The sequence below is a fragment of the Chiloscyllium plagiosum genome, chromosome 23 (assembly GCF_004010195.1).
Source record: "Chiloscyllium plagiosum isolate BGI_BamShark_2017 chromosome 23, ASM401019v2, whole genome shotgun sequence".
Taxonomy (NCBI): Eukaryota; Metazoa; Chordata; class Chondrichthyes; order Orectolobiformes; family Hemiscylliidae; genus Chiloscyllium; species Chiloscyllium plagiosum.
This window is the reverse complement of record NC_057732.1, coordinates 19,160,704-19,183,258: the sequence shown is the minus strand read 5'-3', so window position 1 is coordinate 19,183,258 and position 22,555 is coordinate 19,160,704. Positions and strand designations below refer to the sequence as shown.

The 22,555-nt window shown below is 37.9% G+C and overlaps 1 protein-coding gene and 1 long non-coding RNA gene across 15 annotated transcripts in view; one reads left to right on the top strand and one right to left on the bottom strand.

Moving 5' to 3' along the window:
• Nucleotides 1–22,555, top strand: part of anks1b (ankyrin repeat and sterile alpha motif domain containing 1B) — an 813,858-nt gene that overhangs the window by 110,318 nt on the left and 680,985 nt on the right. For 12 of the 14 annotated variants that reach the window (XM_043713629.1, XM_043713643.1, XM_043713638.1 and 9 more), the window contains exon 2: nt 5,096–5,131. The exons of 1 other annotated variant lie outside the window; for it this stretch is intronic. In XM_043713629.1, coding sequence (XP_043569564.1) covers nt 5,096–5,131 — 36 coding nt within the window. Of the gene's footprint in view, nt 1–5,095; nt 5,132–5,175; nt 5,223–22,555 lie in introns of those variants that run through there. One more of the 14 variants, XM_043713636.1, reaches the window with a different exon arrangement.
• Nucleotides 9,199–16,414, bottom strand: LOC122561672. Its single transcript, XR_006315085.1, has 3 exons — nt 16,349–16,414; nt 11,344–11,472; nt 9,199–9,249 (listed from the first exon to the last, which is right to left on the bottom strand). It is a non-coding gene; the product is annotated as an uncharacterized LOC122561672 (long non-coding RNA).

Sequence of the window (22,555 nt, the reverse complement as noted above, 5' to 3'; positions counted from 1 at the left end):
GATGTTGCTGGGAATGGAGGGTTTGAGTTTAAAAAAAAGGTAGGATAGGCTGGCACCTTTTTTTTTACACTGGAGCATAGAAGGTTGAGGGGTGACCTTTATCGAGGTTTATAAAATAATGAAGAACATTGCTAAGGTGGATGGCAGGTGGCTTTTCCCTAGATAGGGGTTTTCAAGACTCGGGGGCATATTTTTAAGGTGAGAGGAGAAAGGTTTAAAAAAGACATGAGGGCCACCATTTTGCTAATGCAGAGAGTGGTTCATGTATGAAATGAACTGCCAGAGGAACTGGTGGCTACAGGCACAGTTAGAATGTTTAAAAGACATTTGGATAAGTACAAGAATAAGAAATGTTTGGAGGGATATGGGCCAGGAGCAGGCAGGTGGGACTCGTTTAGTTTGGGATTATGGCTGGCATGGACTGGTTGGACCGAAAAGTCTGTTTCCATGCTGTATGACGATGACTCAACAATTGTGTTACTGAGTAAGCCTAGGTTATCTATTTTTTTTTTAGATACCTAATTTGTTAACAGCAGATTGGGGAAGAAATGTCAAGCAGAAAATCTATTTTCAGGCTTACACTATCCCCACCACCTTGATGGATTATTTAAGTTCTGTTTGTTGGTGAATTTGTTTCTAGTGAATGTTGTATATTCTGCCTCCATAACTGTCATAATTCAGAAGATTTTCAATTTTGTCTTCAGTGAATAAACTGCTATTTAATGTTTTCTTCCCTTGGGTGCTACCAATTAAATACATTGCGCTGAGTTTGCATTTGCATTTATTAAGCTGCATCAGCCTTTCTATTGAATGTGGTGTCAAGCAATTACTACTATTAAATAGCTACAATATAATTCATATCTGTCAATAGAAGGATTAAAAACACCAGATTGAATTTAAATATGGCACCGAATTATGACCAGCAGTATTTTGTACAACCCTTATTTTCTATCTAATAAGTCATCAAATATGTGAACTGGAATTATCCAGTTTCTATCACCAGTTATAAAACGAACTTTCAATAGAGAAATTTGCCACTTTTACTGTCTGGGCCTCATGCCTGATTGTAGCTGAGTGAAGTAACCATAGCAGTGAAGCTCTGCATTGTTGACTTATTAACAAATGTTACAGGTAATGTCAGGCTAAATAATTTGTAACAAATTATGTAAAACCATGACTTTGCTTTTTGCCAAAATTTGCACGAGGCTTTGATATTTTCATGTCATAAGAATGTTTGCTTCGAGAAGGGACCCTGAAGAGGTCCCTTCTGTTGAAAACTTCTATTCCACAATTGAAATGAAAATGATTCTGTTTGTTTTACACTTTCAGTAGGATTGACTATCGCCCCAGTTGAAAATAGAAAGTGCCAGAATGACTCAGCTATGTTGTTCTTAAACATTTTCTCTCCTGTTGCTTGCTTTTTTACCAATTACCAGTTTATTTCATATTTTCCATGCTGACTTCATCCTGATGTAACTTCTTTGTTCTTTGTACTGTTTTCACCTCTGAATTAAATGGGGTGACATATCCATGAATGTAATGTGAAGCAGCTGTTGTAAAGAAGCAGGGGATTGCACAGATTTTGTACTTGAAATGTACATCGTAACTTATTGTTTCAAACTCTGTGAGGAGTATACAACAGTATTGGTTACCAAGGAAGGTTTCCATTGCAGCAGATGGTTTGCTGGAGTACAGACATGAATTGAGAATTATGAATATTTAACAAACTCTTCATTCAGTGGTTTCTGCTGTAATACTTGTACAGTCATGACGGTTTATATTTGAATGGAATAAATAATGATACTGGCAAAGGTATAGGATAACACAATTTTCAAACTAACTAGTTTGAAATCGCAAGAACAAAACTCTCATGCTGTACAGATGAAAAACATGATGCAGGATGGATGTAAGCTTGCTTGCTGAGCTGGAAGGTTTGTTTTCAGATGTTTTGTCATCATACCAGGTAAAATCAGTGAGTCTTCAGTGAAGCACTGGTGTTAGAGACCCGCTTTCTATTTATGTGTTTAGGTTTCCTTGGGTTGGTGATGTCAACAAACACATAGGTTTGGATCCCATCCACCACCCTCTAAGAAAAGGAACAGCAAATGACATCACCACAGGAAATAACATCACCAACCCACAGAAACCTAAACACTTAAATAGAAAGCGGGTCATAAACACCAGTGCTTTACTGGAGGCTCACTGATGATGTTACCTAGTATGGTGACGAAATATCTGAAAATGAACCTTCCAGCTCAGTGAAAAAACTTATATCCAGAACCTCAACCTGAGCTACAAATCTTCTCAAAACTCGCTATCATACAGAATCTATCAATGAAAAACAATATTTACGAATTTATTTTCTCAATTCAGTTTTGTTTTTATTTTACAAATACCTCACATGGAAGTTGAATCTTTCCAATCTGGTTTATGTTTTATCATTTAAAGGGCTGTTGGCTTCTTTTTCATTCCGTTCCCTGTTTTTGTTTAAACAATAAGATCAAAGATTTGTGTGTCGAGGTCTTGTTGTTGTGTATAAAGCTGAATTATCCATAAATGTCCCCTTCCCTAGCCCCTCAATGTTCACTGTAACCAACAGAAGAAGAATCTAGCCTCTCACTCAGGCTTTTGAAACTAACATACAGGAAACAGCATTTCTGTCCAGCTCTCTGCATTAACTCAATTGGAGAGACTAAAAGAGTTGCACATTCCCTGAATGATGTTGACGGTACCCTAGATCTCATTCATAACCTGGAGCATAGATTAAATGCTCAAGGAGAAAAGCATAATGTCTGATGTGTTAGCTTGCGTCCAGCTGTACAAGACCGAAAAGGCATGCCTTTATATTATCTCTCTGTACCTGGTCAAACTCTGTGGCAAACAAGTATTGGTTACTCCCTGCATTGTCAACTGAGTTTCAAAGTTGATGTTACCCTCGCATGGATAGAGACCTCATGAGCTGTTAAATGCCCTTTTTGACTGTTACGAGATCCCCAAACATTCTACCTGTTTATCAGCATCCGACAGGTTCTTTACAAGGATCAATATTCGTATTCCCTGACCACAATGAAATTAAAAGTGGTTTCAAAATTTTCGTTATTGAGATTCTTCCTGTGTATGCCTTGAAAGTTCTGTGTATTGATGCTATTGACATGCTTCCTGACTCCTTAAAATTTCAGGGTAATTTGTTTAAAATATATTCCCTTGATATTCCTTTTCTATTTTAGTGCTTACTTGCAAATGGAAATTGACCATTGCTGTTTTCTAATTGCCTACTCCTTGCTTTCTGACCAAGATTAAGATAGCGAACTCAACAATGGCCAATCCAAATTAATCCTATCCTTATTTCTCTACATTTTCACAGCAGAAGAGGCACAGCTGTGATATATTTTCAGCTGCACATTGTAGTGAGGTTACATTGTCTATTCAGGCTTTTCTATCCCTGTTCCACTTACTACAAAATGCCATCACATAGCATTTTGCATTTCGATGATAGCAGCATCCCCTCTTTGGACTGATAACTTGAGGGACAATTATTAATTTCTAAGTGACCAGTGGAACGAATTGCAGGACCAGACTTTTTACTGTAACAAACTAAAATCAATATAGGACAAGAATCTTGATCTGGGCAGCAATTTCAAAATGAGCTATTTTGGCATTAATCATTTAACTTCATAGAACTCTCTTTGGTGTTTTATTTTCTACACATTTCCAACAGACAAGTTCTAAGCTCCTCAGATTTCCACCAGGCTACCTTCTCCATTTGCAAAGTCCAATGGCCCTTGAAATTATTTTGATCAGTCTTATCCTTGAACCAGCTTCCTTCAGTAATGCTTTCTGGTGAATCCTTGTTTGTTAAATCTCCACACATTTTTTTCTTGCTTCCTTGCTCTCACTCGCACACTCCTGCTGTTTTCCTTGTTAGATTACATTGGCCTGTTTGAGAGAAAGCTCGAATGATGACTATTCCCTGCTACTTAACAGATTTTGGTTTTACCTTGGGGGAGAAAAGTGAATATTTTGCGATAGTGGACTTATAAGGTGTCACATTCGTAACAAGGGTAACATGCCACCTTTAGGCTGAACAAGTGAGGTGATTCTGTACATACATTTAGTAGTACTTCTCAATTGCTTGCTCTACCTGAGACTGTTAGAAGTCACACCTGATGAAGGAGCAATGTTCCAAAAGCTTGTGACTTCAAATAAACCTGTTGGACTATAACCTGGTGTTGTGTGACTTCTGACTTTGTCCACCCCAGCCCAGCACTGACACCTCCACATCATATTCAAGACTTATCAGTGTGTTGTTAATTAGAAATTGTTTTTCAATTCTGAGTGCATAACTCAATTTAAATTCAAAATAGTTTTTTTTTGGTTTAATCCATTTGTAATTTTCTACCCAAATACAGTTAAAATATATAACTAATGAACACTAATCTGAATCTATTCCCATAGTAACATGTTGATAGTGTGCAGGGTCAGTTGGGTGAACCAACCAAGTTGTATTGGGGAAGAGAGTACAGGGAAATAATCACTGAGTCGCTTTGGTTGATGGAGTGGGGTCAGATGGAGCACCCAGGAGGAATATAATAAGGTAAGACGATTGAAATGGAATGGATCTAGCTATTGAGCAGTTTGAGATTGACAGGATTTAGAAGTCAATTTGATGCATGGGGCTCTCTCGAATGAAGGATTGTTGGGTATGTGTGTGGTCTTTGTATGGCAACATTAGGAGTTCTGGATTAGTTGTGATTTATGATTAGGACCAGAGAGGATGGCTAGGATTGCACTGGTCAGCCAGACCTAGAAGAGATGCAGATCTATATCAGGATTTCGTTTGCAGTGGTGGATAAATTGCAGCTTATTTGGAAAACTATATCATATCAGTCTGCTTAAAATAAGCCTTCAACTGCCTTTTATGAATTGAGTGCAGCTTTCAAAGACCAAGTCAATAGCTAACTTAATATCTTATATTATATTCATACACTTGAATTTTCCACTCGACGAGCTCATGAAAAGTTTAATAGCTGATTTACTTCAAAAATACGTATTGTTTAGAGCAATAAATTTATTACTTTCATCTTCTGCCTTCCAGGAAGCGGTTCCTGCACTCCAAACTGTCACCCACAAGGTAGGAAACCTTCACGTGGACATTAACAAATACCAATCTGGCAGTAAAACTCTTGACCTATGTTATTAGTTCAAACCTCATTCTCTCTAAAGTGAGTAGTTTAGTTGTTTACTAATCATTCCTCATGCTGAGATATTTTGATATATATAACTAACTACAATCATTTTTGCAATACTTGGCTGATTCATTGATCTCTCTCTGTGTTTTGCAATTATGACACTAGCCCGCTCAAACTTGATTGTGTGCTCTATGTTGTTGTGAAAGCTCCAAAGTGGTTTTGCTTCAATAAATCAGATGAAAATTATTGTAGTTACCTTGGACAATAAGGGTTTGTAGTGATTAAGCTAGAAAATTTAGTCTTGTCTTAGTGCTAAACTTGATTAAAACAATACTAAAAATTCAAGTATAATAGAACATTTGAATAAAGTGCTTTCCTAGATTCTGAGTTATTTAACACTGCAATTTTAAAGCAAAAAGGAAGTTTAAATATGTGAGAACACCTCAATTTGGCAATCTTTGTTGAGCTGTTGAGAAAATAATATTTTCTGACACTTCAAACATTTCCAAATGCTGGTGGTTTTGGTTGCAGTCAAAATAATGTTATTTCTGTCTTTGAACAGTCAAGTACTTGAAGTTTCTAAATAGTTTAGTGTTTACTTAAGGATGTTCGTGTAAATTTGTACTGATGTTGGAAAAGCATAGTTTGAGACAAAAAAGGTACAAAACTTTATTTTCCTGAGTTGATTTAGCATGTTGAAATCTACTGCAAGAAAAATTTCATTTTCAAAAATAGTAGAGCAAAGTTCAAATGTTTGTTACCACTGAAGCCAGGAATGAGACTTTTCATGTTTGTTTATTTCTGTGTTGGTGTATAGCCACAATGTGCACTAACCATTCTAAGTATTAGACGATCACTCCAAAGTTACAGTTCAGTAATCTCTGAGAGTTTACCTGAAATTATTCTCCAGTTAATTACTAGGAGGTGGTATTGCACAGAACTCTTTCTAAATTGTAGTATTATTAAAATCTGAAGATGAACCAAAACCTTCCCAGGTGATCACAGAATGCCGTACCAGAGATGCCTTGGGAAATTTCTAACTCGACAATGATCAATGTGATCATTGCAGGAAGAATCTAATGTTTAAAGAAGAAAATCCTTCTGCTTCAATTCTGCATAATAATTCTTAGAGGTGGCCACACCTCTATTTGGATATTTTTTTCTTCACGTTAAAATCAAAAACTGCTGAATCTATATTAATCAGGAAATGTAGCTTTCATTTGAGGCTGAAATCTAAAAGTTTTTATCTTCAAACGTATTTTCGAATTTGGGGTGTATGTGCACTATTGAGTGAAAGCCTGTATGTTGACTAGTTTATCTGTTAAAGTTTATGTTTCAATTAAAGCTAGCTGCAGTAAATTAGTGACTGACATTAGCTCACCTAGTTTTTTTCTACAAGCATCCTTAATTTCAAATGGCCGATATGTTTAGCTTGAAATTTTTCCCAACAATCTTAAGGAATGAGTTAACACGATATGATCAGCATCTCACAGCTATATTAATACCAAGAATCCCCCTCTCACATCAGCAAACAACTCCATTCACTTATTAGTTTTCGCGATCTAAATTTCCATTTCATTTCAAACGGTCTGTCTTGGAGCAATGTACAACTTCACTAATGAACTGTATTTCTCAGTTCTACAGTCACAGGAGAGAAAAAGAGGAAACGTGGTTTTATAGATATTTCTAAAGTATTTACAATTGGAGAACATTTGGAAAGTTAAACAAAAGGACTGCGTTTAAGTGCAAAAGCAAAATTTGGGCTTTTTATTTGAGTAATAAGTTTACAGGGAGACTGATAACTAGATTTGACAGGCCTATTCATCACTCTATCGACAAACAAAGGAGCTGCATACACTGCACTCCCCAAAGCTCTTCAAAGTGAATTCATCATCAGCAAGGAAAGCAAAGAGTGTGGCAGGGTCAGAGGAGAGGATGGAAACAGCAATGAACTGGAAAGATGGTCTCTTATTAATATTCACATGCACTATTCTTGAGATATGAGACCAGTGATGTCAGTGCATGCATACTAAAGTGAGGCAACAAGAAGTTTTATAAAAACACCAATTTTTGTGAAATGGAATGTACGTTTACAGAGTGGCAGAGAAATGGCTCCATCGCTGGGATAAAGCTATGCAAATATTCAGTCCCTGGTAAATACTTGTTCTTGCATGCAATGTGGGTGCCAGTGGCAAGGCCAGCATTTAATACCATTGAACCAAATGATTTGTCAGGCCGTTTCAGAGGGCTTTTAGAGTCAACCACATTCCTGTGGGTATGGAGTCATGTTAGGTCAGCTAAGGATGACAAGGTTTCTTCCCTAAAAAAAAAAAACGACAGTGAACCAGATGAAGTTTTGACAATAGATAATTTGATAGATCTAAGTACTGAAATAAGATGGCATTTCTGGAATTTTGTTCATGGGATATGGTCATCTCTGACTGGGCCAGTGTTTATTACACATCCCTAATTGCCCACAAGACAGTTAAGAGTCAATCACATTGTTGTGGATCTGGAGTCATATGTAGGTCAGACCAGGTGAGGGTGGCAGATTTCCTTTTCTGAAGGACATTTGTGAGCCAGGTGGGTTATTATGACAATCCACAGTGGTGACATGGTCTCCATTCGGCCATTTTAAAAAAAAAATTCAAGATATGTATTTGAACTCAAATTTTGCCATCTGCCATCATGAAATACATACCTTTGTTTCAGGAACATGGACTTGTGGTTCTGGATTTTTAGTCCAGTAACATTGCCACTATGTCAAGAGTTTCCCATTCCATTCCATAAAAGTGTTATCTTTCATAGAATCAAGTCACCTTGCATGACCTTCTCATTCTGTGTTTTGGAGTCGTAACAGAATTTGATCCATTGTAGGTGTCCAGAGTTCATAAATTATAAGCATCCTAGGTCGACCAGGTTCCTGTTGTATAATTTGTTATGTAGTTGTTTGGATTTTCTGGTGATATGTGTTTTCTTCTGGGAGAGTCAATTTATTCAGGTTTTGTTGCGTGCTGTAAGATTAGGTTGTTTCTGCACAGCATAGTGGTGGTTATCGGTTTATTTCTCTTTTAAAATTGTTCCACTTTCATTTTGAAATAGGTCAGAAATGGATCAACTTTTATACTGTATAAAAATATGAATAATTGCACTACCACTGTAAAACTTTTATATACAGCGTTAAAGACCTACAGACAGCTTATCTAATGTTCATTCAAAAATGGTTCAGATAAATATTTTGATAAATAATTCTAATGATATGGAATATCTAGCTTCAATGATAGGCTCTAATGGATCGTGTATGTTGCTGTAATTATATAGTGAGAATTATGGTTTGAATTGTGGTCCAAAGCAGCATAGTTAGAGGGGAAAGATGTTACACGTTATCCAATAGCTGTCACCTGTTCTACAGTACACTGTTATTGAGGCTTGGAGAATTGTCAACAATCTCTGTCTCACTGCTACAACACATCTTAAATAAATGTTTTTTGGTCAACTGTTAGGCTGCCTTGCTGTCAGAAGTATTCAAGCCTTATTTAGAACACTATAGAAATATTTTCACATACAAGTTCCTGTATCTGTGTAGGATGAAATAAAAGTGACATGTTAGAGAATTGATTGTAATAAATGCAATAACAAGTTCCAGGGCAATTGATTATTACGCTTAATAAGCATATGCATCTATACAATAGATTTATCATATGGAAGAATATACTTTGCAATTGTAATGACAATTATAAAATAAATTTCCAGTATAAATATTTTGAATGGCAAACTTTTCTTGAACAGCATTTTACAGAAATATGTAGGCGGTATTCACAAAGCTGTACAATTATATTGAATATGCAGATTCCTGAAGAAGGGCTTATGCCCGAAACGTCGATTCTCCTACTCCTTGGATGCTGACTGACCTGCTGCGCTTTTCCAGCAACACATTTTTCAGCAATTATACTGAATGAAGAATTTTCACACATATTGTCGGAACTCCTGCATTCAGTTCATTTGCTCAGTGGAAAATGCATATTGATGATATTTTTTCAGTTAACATAAGGGAGACGACCTGTGGGAAATTCAGAGATGAAGAGAATGTTCTGTTTCATTGCAGAGTATTTATTTTGTGAATTAGAAATGCTTAGCTTCTCAGATATGCTGTAAAAGCCCTCCATTCGAGTTATGAGTAAAAGCCATGTTCTGTACATCAGAAGGTCACATTGACATTGTTTTGTCTTGGATTTAGTACTGAATCATGTCTCCACAAGATTTCATTTCCTGCATGTTCAAGCTACATTAAAAAAAATTTTAAGCACATTTGCCCAGTATATTAGGGCAGAATAACTCTTGTGTTTACTAATTGCCAGGTTACCTGCCCCACAATGAGGCATTAAGTAAGGTTTTAGTGCTGAAGCTGGTTAGAGTACTAGTGCTGAACATGACAGGTCCAACACCCTTCAATTTTTTTTTAAATGGCTATGGTGCTTTTGCTGGCTTTATTTGAACAATTTCTTTTTTCGTGAAAAACTTATATCCTTTTTTTGAAAAGGTGTGCAGAAAATTAAATATGGACAATGTATAACAGTTTCTTGCTTCTATATTACTGATTTAGTTGTTCCTGAATCTTTAATATGTACAACAATGCAACTTATGTTGTACTGTGTGCCAAATTTTGAGATTTCACATTGACGTGGAAATGTTGGTGGGCTGATTTTTGGCTATTGCCAACAAATTAAATTTAATGCTCAGGAGTTAAATCCACACAAGAAACAAGTTATTTGGGAAGCTGTATTAAAGGCAGTGGTCAAGCTAGATAAACTGCACTGTTTGTATGCTGGAATAGTTTGAGCTGATAGTATTTGTTGATAATGTCAGTGATTTTGACATGTATAATATTGGAATGGCATTATTTCCATGAGGTGTCTCCCTAAGTATATAGGAGAAAGTGAGGACTGCAGATGCTGGAGATCAGAGCTGAAAATGTGTTGCTGGAAAAGCGCAGCAGGTCAGACAGCATCCAAGGAGCAGGAGAATCGATGTTTCGGACATGAGCCTGAAGAAGGGCTCATGCCCGAAATGTCGATTTTCCTGCTCCTTGGATGCTGCCTGACCTGCTGCGCTTTTCCAGCAACACATTTTCATCCCTAAGTATATAGTCAGTCAGTCCAGCCAATACAGACCTGTGAAAGTAGGCCTGTATCTATCAAAATTTATTGTTTCATATTATGAATCAAGTAAGACTTGTATAGAAAATAGCATTCATTAAAATGTATTGTATATGCAAGTCTAACCAGTTTCTTGGTCAGCAGTTGGCTACTCTAAAACATTTTAATCCACCTTCCAAAAAAAAGCAGTCTTTTCAGAGGCATACAAGAGTATTTGGTTCTTGACGGTTGCTGAGCATGGAAAGTAATTCAGTGCAGAGTGAAATTTTTAACCATCTTTGTATAGTCTTTTCAGTGGTTTCTCACAAATTCACAATGCAGACATCGATAACCATCTTATGAAACTCTCATTTGTAGCAATATAAATTACAGCAAGCCAAAAGTTGTTTAAACAGAAGTAAAAAATGGGAATATTGATTTCATAAATAGGCACACAGAGCAAAAAGATGCAACAATGTAGTAGTAAAACTATACAAACTATTGATATTAGGCTGCATTCAGCATTATTCTGTTGGATGCTTTATTTTAGAATGGATTTGAAGATCAGGTCATGGTACAAAAGGGGTTAATCAGACTTTAGTTGTGATGAGTGATTGGGGAAACTGGCTTTTATCTGAATGAAGAAGAGATGATCTAATAAAAGGTTTGTAGGGTTTGACAGAACTATTTCTGTAGGGCAATGTATTGGTAACGAGAGGGCAACAACGTTGAGGAAAGGCGTTGTTTTAACTTGAAATGTCCTCCCATAAATAGTTGTAAGAGCAGAATTAAAAATGGATTTTTTTGGGAAGTGAGAAAATGGTCGAAAATGAAAGGGGAAAGGGCGGGTGAGTGGGACTAAGTGGATATCTGCTTTAAAAGCAGCAGCACAAGCATGAGCTGATGAAAAGTGATTTACTTCACTGTAAAACACTTGCTGTAAAGCGCCATGATCCTATGATGACTGCAGGACTTGCCAAATGACACAGGAGAGCTTTGTAAACTTGAGCACAACTTACACTGGAAAACAGAAGGTGAAACAGCAGTCGATCAAGTTGATACTGGCTTAGGATCAGAGTGTAGCAGCAGCTGCCAGCACTAGTGCTTGCTGATAGCTTGGGAGAAAGCGTTTCTCTGTAGTGCCAAGGCTGAAATACAACAGTTACAACCAGTTAATGACAGAAGACTTACCTATTGAAAAAATGTAACATTCTGCATGATTATTACTTTCTGAAGAAGTTCATCTTGAATGGTTTCATACAGTGCAAAAAAAGAGATTGCTGTTCAGTTCTTGAACTTTGAGTCTGTTAAACAGTGTTATATCATTTTTGGAGATTGAGCAGCTGGCCTGAATTCATTTTGAAAGGATGTCATACAAAATATTTTGGTTGAGGATGAATATTTTGATTCCTTTAAAATGAATGCAGAACTGAAAGAGCATGTCTGTACTGTGTATACACAGAAATGCAGTTCAAGTACATTAAATGTTGTAAATTATTTTAAGTTTGCAAACATTGAACAGTATGGACAAACAAGTCAATCAATTAATTCAATGTGAGTATCTGAAAACGGGTGAGGTTTCCCCCATCGCCACCTTGTAGTGGTAGAGTCCAACGTGATTTTCTTGACTTGTCAACAACCAAGGCCCTTAAATGTAAGATAAATTAATGACCACTTCAGGATGTCAAGTTGTCAGTCACCTTAATTCCTAAGTTCTCGGCAGTGAAAAGAGTTAGGTAACCTGTGTTATCTGCCTTACCAATTGTGGGTTAGAGTGGTCTCCATTTGCACCAATCAGGTGTAGAAATGGAGCATTAAACTGAAGGCCAGCCTCTGCCCTTGCCTTCCAACCCCACTCTGTGATTCCCCATTCTGTGAAAAGTAAAAGAAAAAGTGCTTTCTCACTGTTGGATCTCTTAAAGTCTAGGCCTCAACCAATGGTCCTGAGAACCATTGAAGCATATATTGAAACAATAAGACAACACTGTACTCCTGAACTGTGGTAAACACCTCACTTGGAGAATGCACTATTTTGGCATGGAAACAAAATGAATCGCATTCAAGAACTGATTCTAAACTGAAGAAAGAGCACAGGCAGCAGATTTCACAATATTACAATAATTAAATATACAATATTTATATTCAAACTCAAGTTTTAGTCAGCAATTCTACTCCATAACCTGGACCACGTGTTCATAATGCCTATGTAAAATTGATCTTATCAGCTTCTGGCATGGATAACAAAATCATGAAGTCACAGACAAATATTGAGTTAATGTAAGGTGGGTGGCTAGCTCTCAGCTGCCTGTTTTCTCACCTTTCATAGAAGTGAAACTTCATCCCATTATTCTTGTCAGAATTTTTTATTGTTTTTTTTCACCACCTCTAGCCATTGTCACAGATCTTTAACCCCAAGATTTGTTTCTCATCTCTGTCATAAAGATTGCCTGCTTTCACCTGTAACTCAACACATCTTCCCCTGACATCTGCAGACTTGATGTAATTATTCCCAAGGACCAATTTGCCAACCTCCATCCTTTTTTAAACTTCAGGCCATCTGAAAGGTATGGTATATATCTGACCTTGCACTCATTCCTGGTTTCCCATCATCACTATCCACACTGACCTTTGACTCCCTGTAACTCCCAATGTCAAATTTAAAACACTCATCTTTTTTAAATGCTTCCAGAGTCTTCTCTGGACAGATTTGTGAGACCTCCTACAATGAAACATAGAGAATAAGAGCAGGAGAAGACCATTTGGCCCCTTGACCCCTGCTCTGCCATTCAGTATGATTATGGCTAATCATTGCATTCTCAGGAGTTATAGCTACCTCCTTGAAAACACAATGTTTTAGCCTCAGCCACTTTGTTGTAGTGAATTTGACAGGCTTTTTAGGTGAGTTTTATAACCTTTACTGAATTCACCATTAACCTGAATCAGACATCCTGAAGAAGCGCTTATGCCCGAAATGTCGATTCTCCTGTTCCCTGGATGCTGCGCTTTTCCAGCAACACATTTTCAGTTCTTAAGCATCAACCCAAACAGTCTCCATTCTACTCATTTGAGAAGAGCTCTGAACATATCTCTTGTTGCCACTTTTGGAGGAGGAAGGTGAGAGAGGCATACCAGGCAAGGGAGCGCTCTCAATTGAGGCAGGGTCCAATTTTTATGGTGACTACTATCCTATCCAGGCATTTTATGCGGTAGGTTCATTCTGAGTAGCTGCAGAAGATCTTGGCTACATCTCCCAACCTTCAGTGTATATTTGCATTATGATAATGGATTTCTTCCCAGAAGCAGCAAATTTGGTTGTTTGCTTTCCAAAAACAGCCAGTTGCAGGCAAGAAAGTTTGAATACCCCATAGTGCTGCCACTTGTGACTGGGCACTCCCCTGTGGTAGCTCAGTAGAAAGGGTCACTATGAGAGTTTGAAGCTGCCTTGTGACTGTAGCTACTGATCATGCCTGTTACTGTGGCAGCTGCAATGATTTATTCCTCCTCCAGCCGCCCAGACTGCCAACAGTTTATGTAAGACAAAAAAAAGATGCACTTTTATCAGGGCTGACAACATTATTGATGATAGCAAGGATGAGGGTTGAGGGCAGATATAACCGGTGCATGCTTTTCCAGAGTCTTATTTGAGCACAGTGATAGCTTTCTTAAAGCCAATTCAGATGGGCAAACTGGACAAAAAGCTACAGTGCCAATGTTTGAGCTTATTGTGTGAGACAAAGCAAACTACAATGTTGCCAAACAAAGAGCATCGCTATAGAGTAAGCAGGAAAAGTTCTCCTCGGCGAAAGTGTGGACTGCATATGCTGGAGATCAGAGTCGAGTGTGTGGTGCTGGAGAAGCACAGCAGGTCAGGCAGCATCCCAGGAGCGGGAGAATCGACGTTTCGGGCAAAAGCCCTGCATCAGGAATGAGGCTGTGAGCAGAGAGGGTGGAGAGACAAATGGGACGGGTGTGGGCATGGGGTGGAAGGTAGCTGAGAGTGCAATAGGTAGATAGAGGTGGGGACAATGGCGATAGGTTGGAGAGGAGGGATAGGTGGGAAGGAACATGGACAGGTAAGGCCAGCCATGAGGGCGGTACCGAGTTGGAAGGTCGGAAAAGTTCTTCTGTCATGCTGAATCCAGAGATAGTTAATGCATCTTAAAAGTAAAATATCAAATTATTTGCCTTCTTTGAATAATGCTTTTCAATAATATTTAATGTTAATTTAAAACCTAATTCCAAGTTCTGTGCTTCCCTCTTTTTATTCTCATATCACTATCATTTTATACCAGACAATGTAACTCATGTTTCCTTTGAGTATGTGGGCGGCATTTAATAAGTCATTGACCATATGCTATTTCTTCGCTTGAATGCAGAAACATGTTCCAGTTGTCAGGAAGAATGGATGCACTAATCAATTTTGACAGATGCATACAACTACCTTTTTTGTCCCATCTTGCCAAATAGTGAAATTTGTCTTGACCCCACTTTACATGTAATTTGTTTTGTATTTGATTAAATCCTCATCTGGATAGCACTGGTTATAGCATGTTGATCACATTTGAATTAGACTATAAGAAGACTTGCAAGTATTCTAATGACTGAATCCGGAAAAGGAAAACCGATATATTACCTACTATATTTCGTTGTCTTCCTGTGGTATTTATTTTTGGTCATTAATATATTTTCAGTGCTTCAGTTGAGATTCTGAGCTGATGAAGAACCAGAACATCTCCTTCTTGATCCTGTTTCTCATTTGGTATTACCACTGACAATGAGTTTTTATTGTAGCATCTTTAATGTAGTAAACCATCCCAAAGAGCTTTGTAGGAGTGTGATGAGACAACTCAACACTGAGCCTCATAGCAATGCAAATGCTCAAAAACTCAAACAAAAAGGTCCATTTTAAGAAGTCCCTTAGGCAATGCTGGAGAGGTTTTCAAAGTGAATTCAAGTACTTGCAGCTGAATCAGTACTCACCAGGAGTAACGTGATTAAGTTGAACAAAGGCCAGATTTGGAGGACTGAAGGTATCTGAAGGGGGCTATGTGGATGTGATCGATGACAGAAGGGGAATGGATCATGTATGGAAGGATTTTGAAGTTGGGATGAGAATTTTAAAAGTAAATACATTGCTTAACATGGGTTATTGAGCACAGGGTTAATGAGATAATGTACTTGGGGTCAGGGTAGCAGAAGGTGAGATGAAATTAGATTTGTAGGGGTTAGATGGGAAGAAAATGGTTATGTTTTGTATGTTTAGTCAGCGTCCATTGGCTATAATGCGATTGAATTCTGGACGTTGTTTGGATAATGTGAACTTTCTACTGAACGGGTATAGTGATTTTCTAAGAGCGATCTTCTCCAGCGTGATTTTCTATAACAGTTTTCTACAGTGTGATTTTCTATAGCGCAAGTTTGCAGAGGAACATAACTGTCACATCATAGCAGAACGACCAGTAAGTCATAGCTGAAGACTTCAGAAGCGATGAACTTTTATTACAAAGAAGGAAGCATGGTGTGATAATGGCATGGATATGAGGTTTGAAACACTCTTCAGGTATGACGCCAAGGTGGCAGGGAAATGGTGAAGTTGGTGATGAAGGAAGGAATTTTGCACGGAGACCTGGCTTTGGCCTTACTATCTGTTGGAGGAATGTGAAATCAAGGATGCTATTGAGCTAATATTCTCAAATTTGCTTTCCTCCTCATTTTATTGGGGAAGATATGAGGTTTGGGACAGCAGATTTTCCTCCACACATTTACAGTAAGATGAGAAATGCACTGCGGAAAATCGAGAGAGAGGACTGATCTTTAGTGTTGACAATGAGAGAATTCAGTTTCAGGAACAGATTAAACAGCCGCCTCCTGAAGAAGTGAAAAATCAGCTGTATTTCAATGCAAATAAAATGGCCAACAGCTTGGCACTTCAATTTCTCAACAGTTGCCAAAGACCTTCAAGGCTCTATTGAGTGACTGATAATTGCATCCTGCAATTACACAACAGTGGAATCAAATACTCACGTCTCTATCTTCAATCAAAGCCACCAAAGTGACATTGCAGCGCAACTTGTATTGATGTTCTTCCTTCTTCAGTGTTGTATGCTGACCAAAGTAGTAGTATGTGCCCACAGCATGTACTTGTTTCAGAATTGCTGTAGCAGCTGCATTAATGTAGCTGCCAGACATTGCACAAGCAGAATTTAAAATAGCTTTGGCTCATCTGAAAGCATAATTGTTTTTGTCAATCACAGCATTCACTGAATCAAAAGAGAAGCTTGGCACAGTCTCTCATTTTGTAGTCAATTAAAATCAAATTAAGGGTGCTGAACAGATTTTCAGCATTTGCAGTATTTGTCTGGCACTCTCAAAAGGTCTGTCATTGTACTTTAAACTCTCGTGTCAGTACCCCATTTTGATTAAGACTTGCTGTTGATATCTTCCATTTTATATGCAGCTTTTATGCTGGACTGTTAAATTACCATATAGAAACAAAGCTTGGAAAATACAATAATTGGACCACCTGCATTTTCAAAAAAGCCCAAAGAATTCCCCCCTCTCATTTTTCTAAACTAAAGCATTGAATGTATCAGATTTTTTGGCCCACCATTTGCATTGAAGATGATGTTTGCAAGAGTGCAACAGGAGGGGCTTGACTGAGTAGTAATTGCCTAATAGCGAGGGTTGCATATTGTATGATGAAGTATTTATGAAACTGCTTGAAGTACAGCACAGAGTTCTAAAGGAGATAGCTGAGGAGATTGTGGAGGCATTGGTGGTGATCATTTAGAAATCACTGGAGACAGGGAGTGGTGGTCCCAGAGGACTGAAAAGTTGCTAATGTCGCACACCTGTTTAAAAAGAGAGGGAGGCAGGAGACAGGAAATTATAGGCCAGTTAGCCTGACCTCAGTAAGATTTTTGAGTCCATTATTAAGGATGTGATTGCGGAGTATTTGGAAGTGTATGGTGAAACAGAATTAATTCAATGTGGCTTCATCAAAGGGAGCTCATGCCTAACAAACATGTTAGAATTCTTTGAGGAGGTAACAAGTAAGTTAGACAAAGGAAAGCCAGTGGATGTGATATATTTGGATTTCTGAAAGGTCTTTGACAAGGTGCAGCACAGGAGGCTATTAAATAAAGGAAGAGCCTCTTGTGTTTGGGGAAAGGTACTGGCATAGATAAAGGATTGGTTGACTGGCAAAAGACAGAGTGTAGAGATACAGGTGTCTTTGTCAGAATGGGAGAGTTCTGCGTCAGTCAGTATTGGGACCACAACTATTCACGTTATACATTAGTGATCTGGACGAAGGAACTGAGAGCGTTGTTTTTAGGTTTGCAATGACACAAAGCTAGGTGGAGGGATGAATAGTGTTGAGAAAGCAGGGAGGCTGCAGAAGGACTTAGACTTGCGAGGAGAGTGGGCAAAGAGGTGGCAGATGGAGTACAATATGGGAAAGTGTGAGGTTACACACTTTGGTAGGAAGAATAGAGGCATAGGCTATTTTCTAAACTGGGAAAGGCTTTGGAAGTCTGAAGCACAAGGAGACTTGGTGGTTGAAGTTCTGGATTCTCCTAATGTTAACATGCAGGTTCAGTTGACGGGAAGGAAAATGCAATGTTGGCATTTATTTCAAGAGGTCTAGAATACAAGCACCAGAGCTGTTCTGATGCTGTGTAAGGCGGTGATCTGATCATATTTGGAATATTGAGAGCAGTTTTGGACCTTGTATCTAAGGAAAAGCTGTGTCCAAAAGAAATTTACAGGAATGACTCCGGGATGAAGGGCTTGTCATATGAGGAGCGGTTGAGGACTCTGCATTTTGAGTTAAGAATGATGAGGGGGCATCTGATTAAACCTTACAGAATACAGAGAGGCCTGGATAGTGTGGATGTGGTGAAGATATTTCCACGAGTAGGAAAGACTACAAGGGCACAACCTCAGAGTGAAGGGATGAATCTTTCAAACTGAGATGAGGAAGAATCTCTTTAGCAGAGGGTGGTGAATCTGTGGAACTCACTGCCCTGGCATCCACAATCCTTTGTGGTCATCAGTGTATGTAAGACATATGTAGGGTTTTTCATTGGTTAAGGGATCAAGGATTAAGGAGAGAAGGCAGGATAATAGGTTTGAGAAACATATCAGCATGGTCAAATGGGAGAGCAGACTAAATGGGCCGAATGGCCTATTCTGCTCCTATACCTGACAGACTTACAAGAATTAAACCAGTACCATTGGCAAAATTTAGAACATTGATTCTGCAAAATTAAACAGAACATGCAAGTCACCATTGTCCAAATTGTGCATGATGTTTCCATCCTTGTTACCTGCTCTTCCATCAAGCCATCTTATTTTTCCCTGAAAAGCAGCATTTTCATTTTAATGAATGAATGATTGATTCGCAAAATTTCCTTTTGAAGCTGAGCAGCATTTGACCTTTGGACAGATTCCTCCAAGAGCTCATATATTCCAACAGTGAAGCTGTATGCTTCATTAGTCATTCAACGACATTTCACTTCAGTCATTTGGTCTTCATTGCTTTCTTCACTGAAACATACAGCTGTTGGAACATGAGGAAGCTTAGCGCAGGAAGAATTCCAAGGAGCACTTTAGTTTTCACTATAAACCTTAACACAAGATTTTTGTTGCCATCTGAGCTAATTTCGGAAAGTTAGAAAGCTTTGTGTTATGCAGGATCCTAGGCACAGTAGCTACAGAACACTCATTCAGTCTGATGTCAGAGTCTTAGTAATCCATCCCTTGTGATGCATTCCAGCATGGCTGCCTCCCAGATGTGAATACAAGTGACCTCTGATCCATATTTTTAATGAAGGAAAGATCAAAATTGCATTTATTGTGCTGTTCATATATACATCATTATAACTGGGTAGACAAGTGCAATTGAAAACAAATATTGGCTTGATAACGTTTTCCTCCTTGAAGGAACTGACTTTTTTAAAAGTGTAGAGCTTAACTTAAATAGTGCTGATTGAAGCCATAGTTCAGTTGTTTACGAATCCTGCCAAAGTCGTAGAGTTGCTTCAATCATGTAGACAATGTGTGTAATACAATTTGCAAACACCTCAATGGACTCTAATATCTTAAATTATGGCATGGCAGAGATGTTTTTTGGAGGTTTCAGATGGTTATTGTTTGCTGTAACAAACCTGAAACATAGCACCATGTACATATTAATTACAATTTCCTAAACCTTCAGTTATGATAGGGAATGTATAAAAATGAAACATTTATGATACTTAATTGTACAGAAGAGATGAAAAACATGAAAAGGCATTTCAATCATTAAAATGGCTATACTGTTGTAAAGCTAAGTGCAGTTTGCAAAATACAAAAATGCTTCATGGTGAAGCTGATGCATTTTGTAGATGATCAATCAATACAGCACAGTGTTTAAAATTAAATTGCTAAATGTTGGAAATAATCTTTCTGCTGCAGACGTGAAATGATTGCTTAACTGTTTTTGTTGAAATTCTTAATATTTCTGAGTGAATGAACACTTTATTGATTTACTTTTCTATGTATATATTTGTCTCTGCAGCAACCATAATGTCTATAGGCAACAGTCATTTGAATTGAGCTAAGAAATAGAAATAACATTAAGTATTCTATTATTTATTATTTACTGATTCCAATTCTTACCAAGTAGCAACTTGAGAATGCAATTTGATATCTTTCCCATTTCTTTTGGAGGTCAATGGATAGGTTGCCTCAAAATAAATTCACATTGTCTTTCTCTGCTCAGTACCAGCAAATGTCTTTGGTTTTGGCTGTACTCATTAATTTTTCCTTGCTGTTGTTGTGAAGGTCTTGCCTTCAATACTTTTTTGAAGGATTGTGGAAAACAGATTTCGAGTTTTGTGATGGATTGCTGTTTGTAAAAGGTTTCACTGAGAGTTCACTTCAGACATTGGAACAATTTTTGTAACAAGGTATTTCTTGGAAACCATCTAGTTTCATCTAATTGCTTGGACTTGCTTCTGGGGGAAAGGAAGACTGAGGTCATGGCCGAGAGAGAGGTGATTTCGATTGAACAGTGTTTGCATACTGTTGGAGTTTGTTGGTTGGTTTCCATTTGGGGGAAAAGCTTGATATGGGAAAGGCTGCCAAGCTCCACATTCTGCCTTTCTGAAAAACCCTTGAATCCACTAAGAAAGCTGAAGACTCTGTTGATGTACAGCCAGAAGATATCTCGGGACTGTGTTTGCTGAGCAAGCTGTAACTGCCAAGACCCCAGAGACAACTGGATGCACAAAGTGATTGTCTGTGTGTCAGAACATCAAATTAATATCCTCTAAACATTCCATACCTTGGCCTTTTTCCCTTTCAAGAATAACCAATTGTATTTGTTCAATTACCTGGCATATGTGTGTGCACATGCAAAATTTGGGTTATTTGAAGTTGTTTTAAAAATTTCATATCACAAACTTGTGTTAACCATTTCTGCACCTTCATTTCAAGTTGTGTTTGATAATAAATCAATTTTGTTTATTTAATAAACCTGGTTCATGTATCTTACTATCCCAAACCTAATGTAGAGAGAGCATACAACTGGCAATGTGAACAAAATTTAAACCAAATACACATGTTGTGACCTGTTGAGTAGTAGGTCTCGAGAAAGAGATAAAGAGATGGTGCATTCTTCCCATCTCTGTCATAACATTGTCAACAACAGTTTCATTTAGAACTGTACATGATACACAATTGGTTTGTACGTGGTATTACAGAGAGATGCTACAGCAGTGTAACCATTAACAGAACAGAAATGGACCATGACAACGAAAGAAAGTTCAGAGTAGTGAGTTTACAAGGTTATGCCCAGAGATTGTAAGTATATATGTATATGCGTATTTTGCCAGTGACCTGCATGACTCTAATTCAATGAGCAAGTTTCAATTACTGATTACACTGAGAGTGAATGTCAGAAGGTCCATAACATACAGCATATTATATACACAGCTTTATTTTATTTTAATCCTTTATAGATCAGATGGTAGAGTTACGATTGAACATGGTAGTTGTAGTAACCTACATGGAAGAGTATTAAAGATTGATAGCATTTAATGTGACCTTTAGTATTAAATAGTACAATGTATTAGCAAGTTTTGAGAAGATTTATAGCTCAGGTTGAGGTTCTAGATGCAAGTTTATTCACTGAGCTAGAAGGTTCATTTTCAGATGTTTTGTCACCATACCAGGTAGCATCATCAGTGAGCCTCCGGTGAAACACTGGTGTTAGTGACTTATTTATGTGTTTAGGTTTTCTTGGATTGGTGATGTCATTTCCTCTGGTGATTGTCATTTGCTGCTCTTTTTCTCAGAGGATGGTAAATGGGTTCAAATTGATGTGTTTGTTGATAAAGTACCGGTTGGAATGCCATGCTTCTAGGAATTTTTGTGTGTGTCTCTGTTTGGCTTTTCCTGGGATGGATGTGTTGTCCCAGTTGAAGTGGTATCCTTCCTCATCTGTATGTCGTGTTTGTGGTGAGAGTGGGTCATGTCTTTTTGTCCAATGTAGTGTTTATTGCTGTTCTTGCAAGTTTTTTTCTAAATGACATTAGTTTTGCTTGTTGTCTGTACAGGGTCTTTCAATTTCATTTAGCTGTTGTTTTAGTGTATTGGTGGGTTTGTGGGCTGTGGTGAAAAAAAATAAACCTGCAGAAAAAAACTAGACAAACTCATACAAAATAACAACACAGAAGCATGGATAAAAAAACTTATCTGACCGATCCTTAACAGACACTGAAAAAGCCATCTTAGTAAAAGGATTAAATTACAACTTCCAGGATGTGGAGAACAAAGATTTCTTAGCAGTGTTAGAAATGCCACTGAAAGGCAAGCAACTCACAGAAGAAACCCAGCAAACCATGAGACAGACAGTCACACCAATATTAAGCAGGAAAAAGGAAGGAAACACACTCAATGCACAAGAAAGGAAAGCACTAAAAGGACTGAAAACAGATAAAAACATTGTTATCTTACCTGCAGACAAAGGACGCTTGACAGTCATTCTAAACTGAACAGACTACACTGAGAAACCGAACACACTACTTGCAGATACCGACACTTACCAACAGATGGCGATAGACCTGACCCCACAACTAGAGAACGAAATCACTGCCCTATTAAAAAAAACTTCAGAAATCTGGAGAATTACATAAGACCAACTTACAAAAAATGAAACCAGATGGATTCAACACAGCACATTTC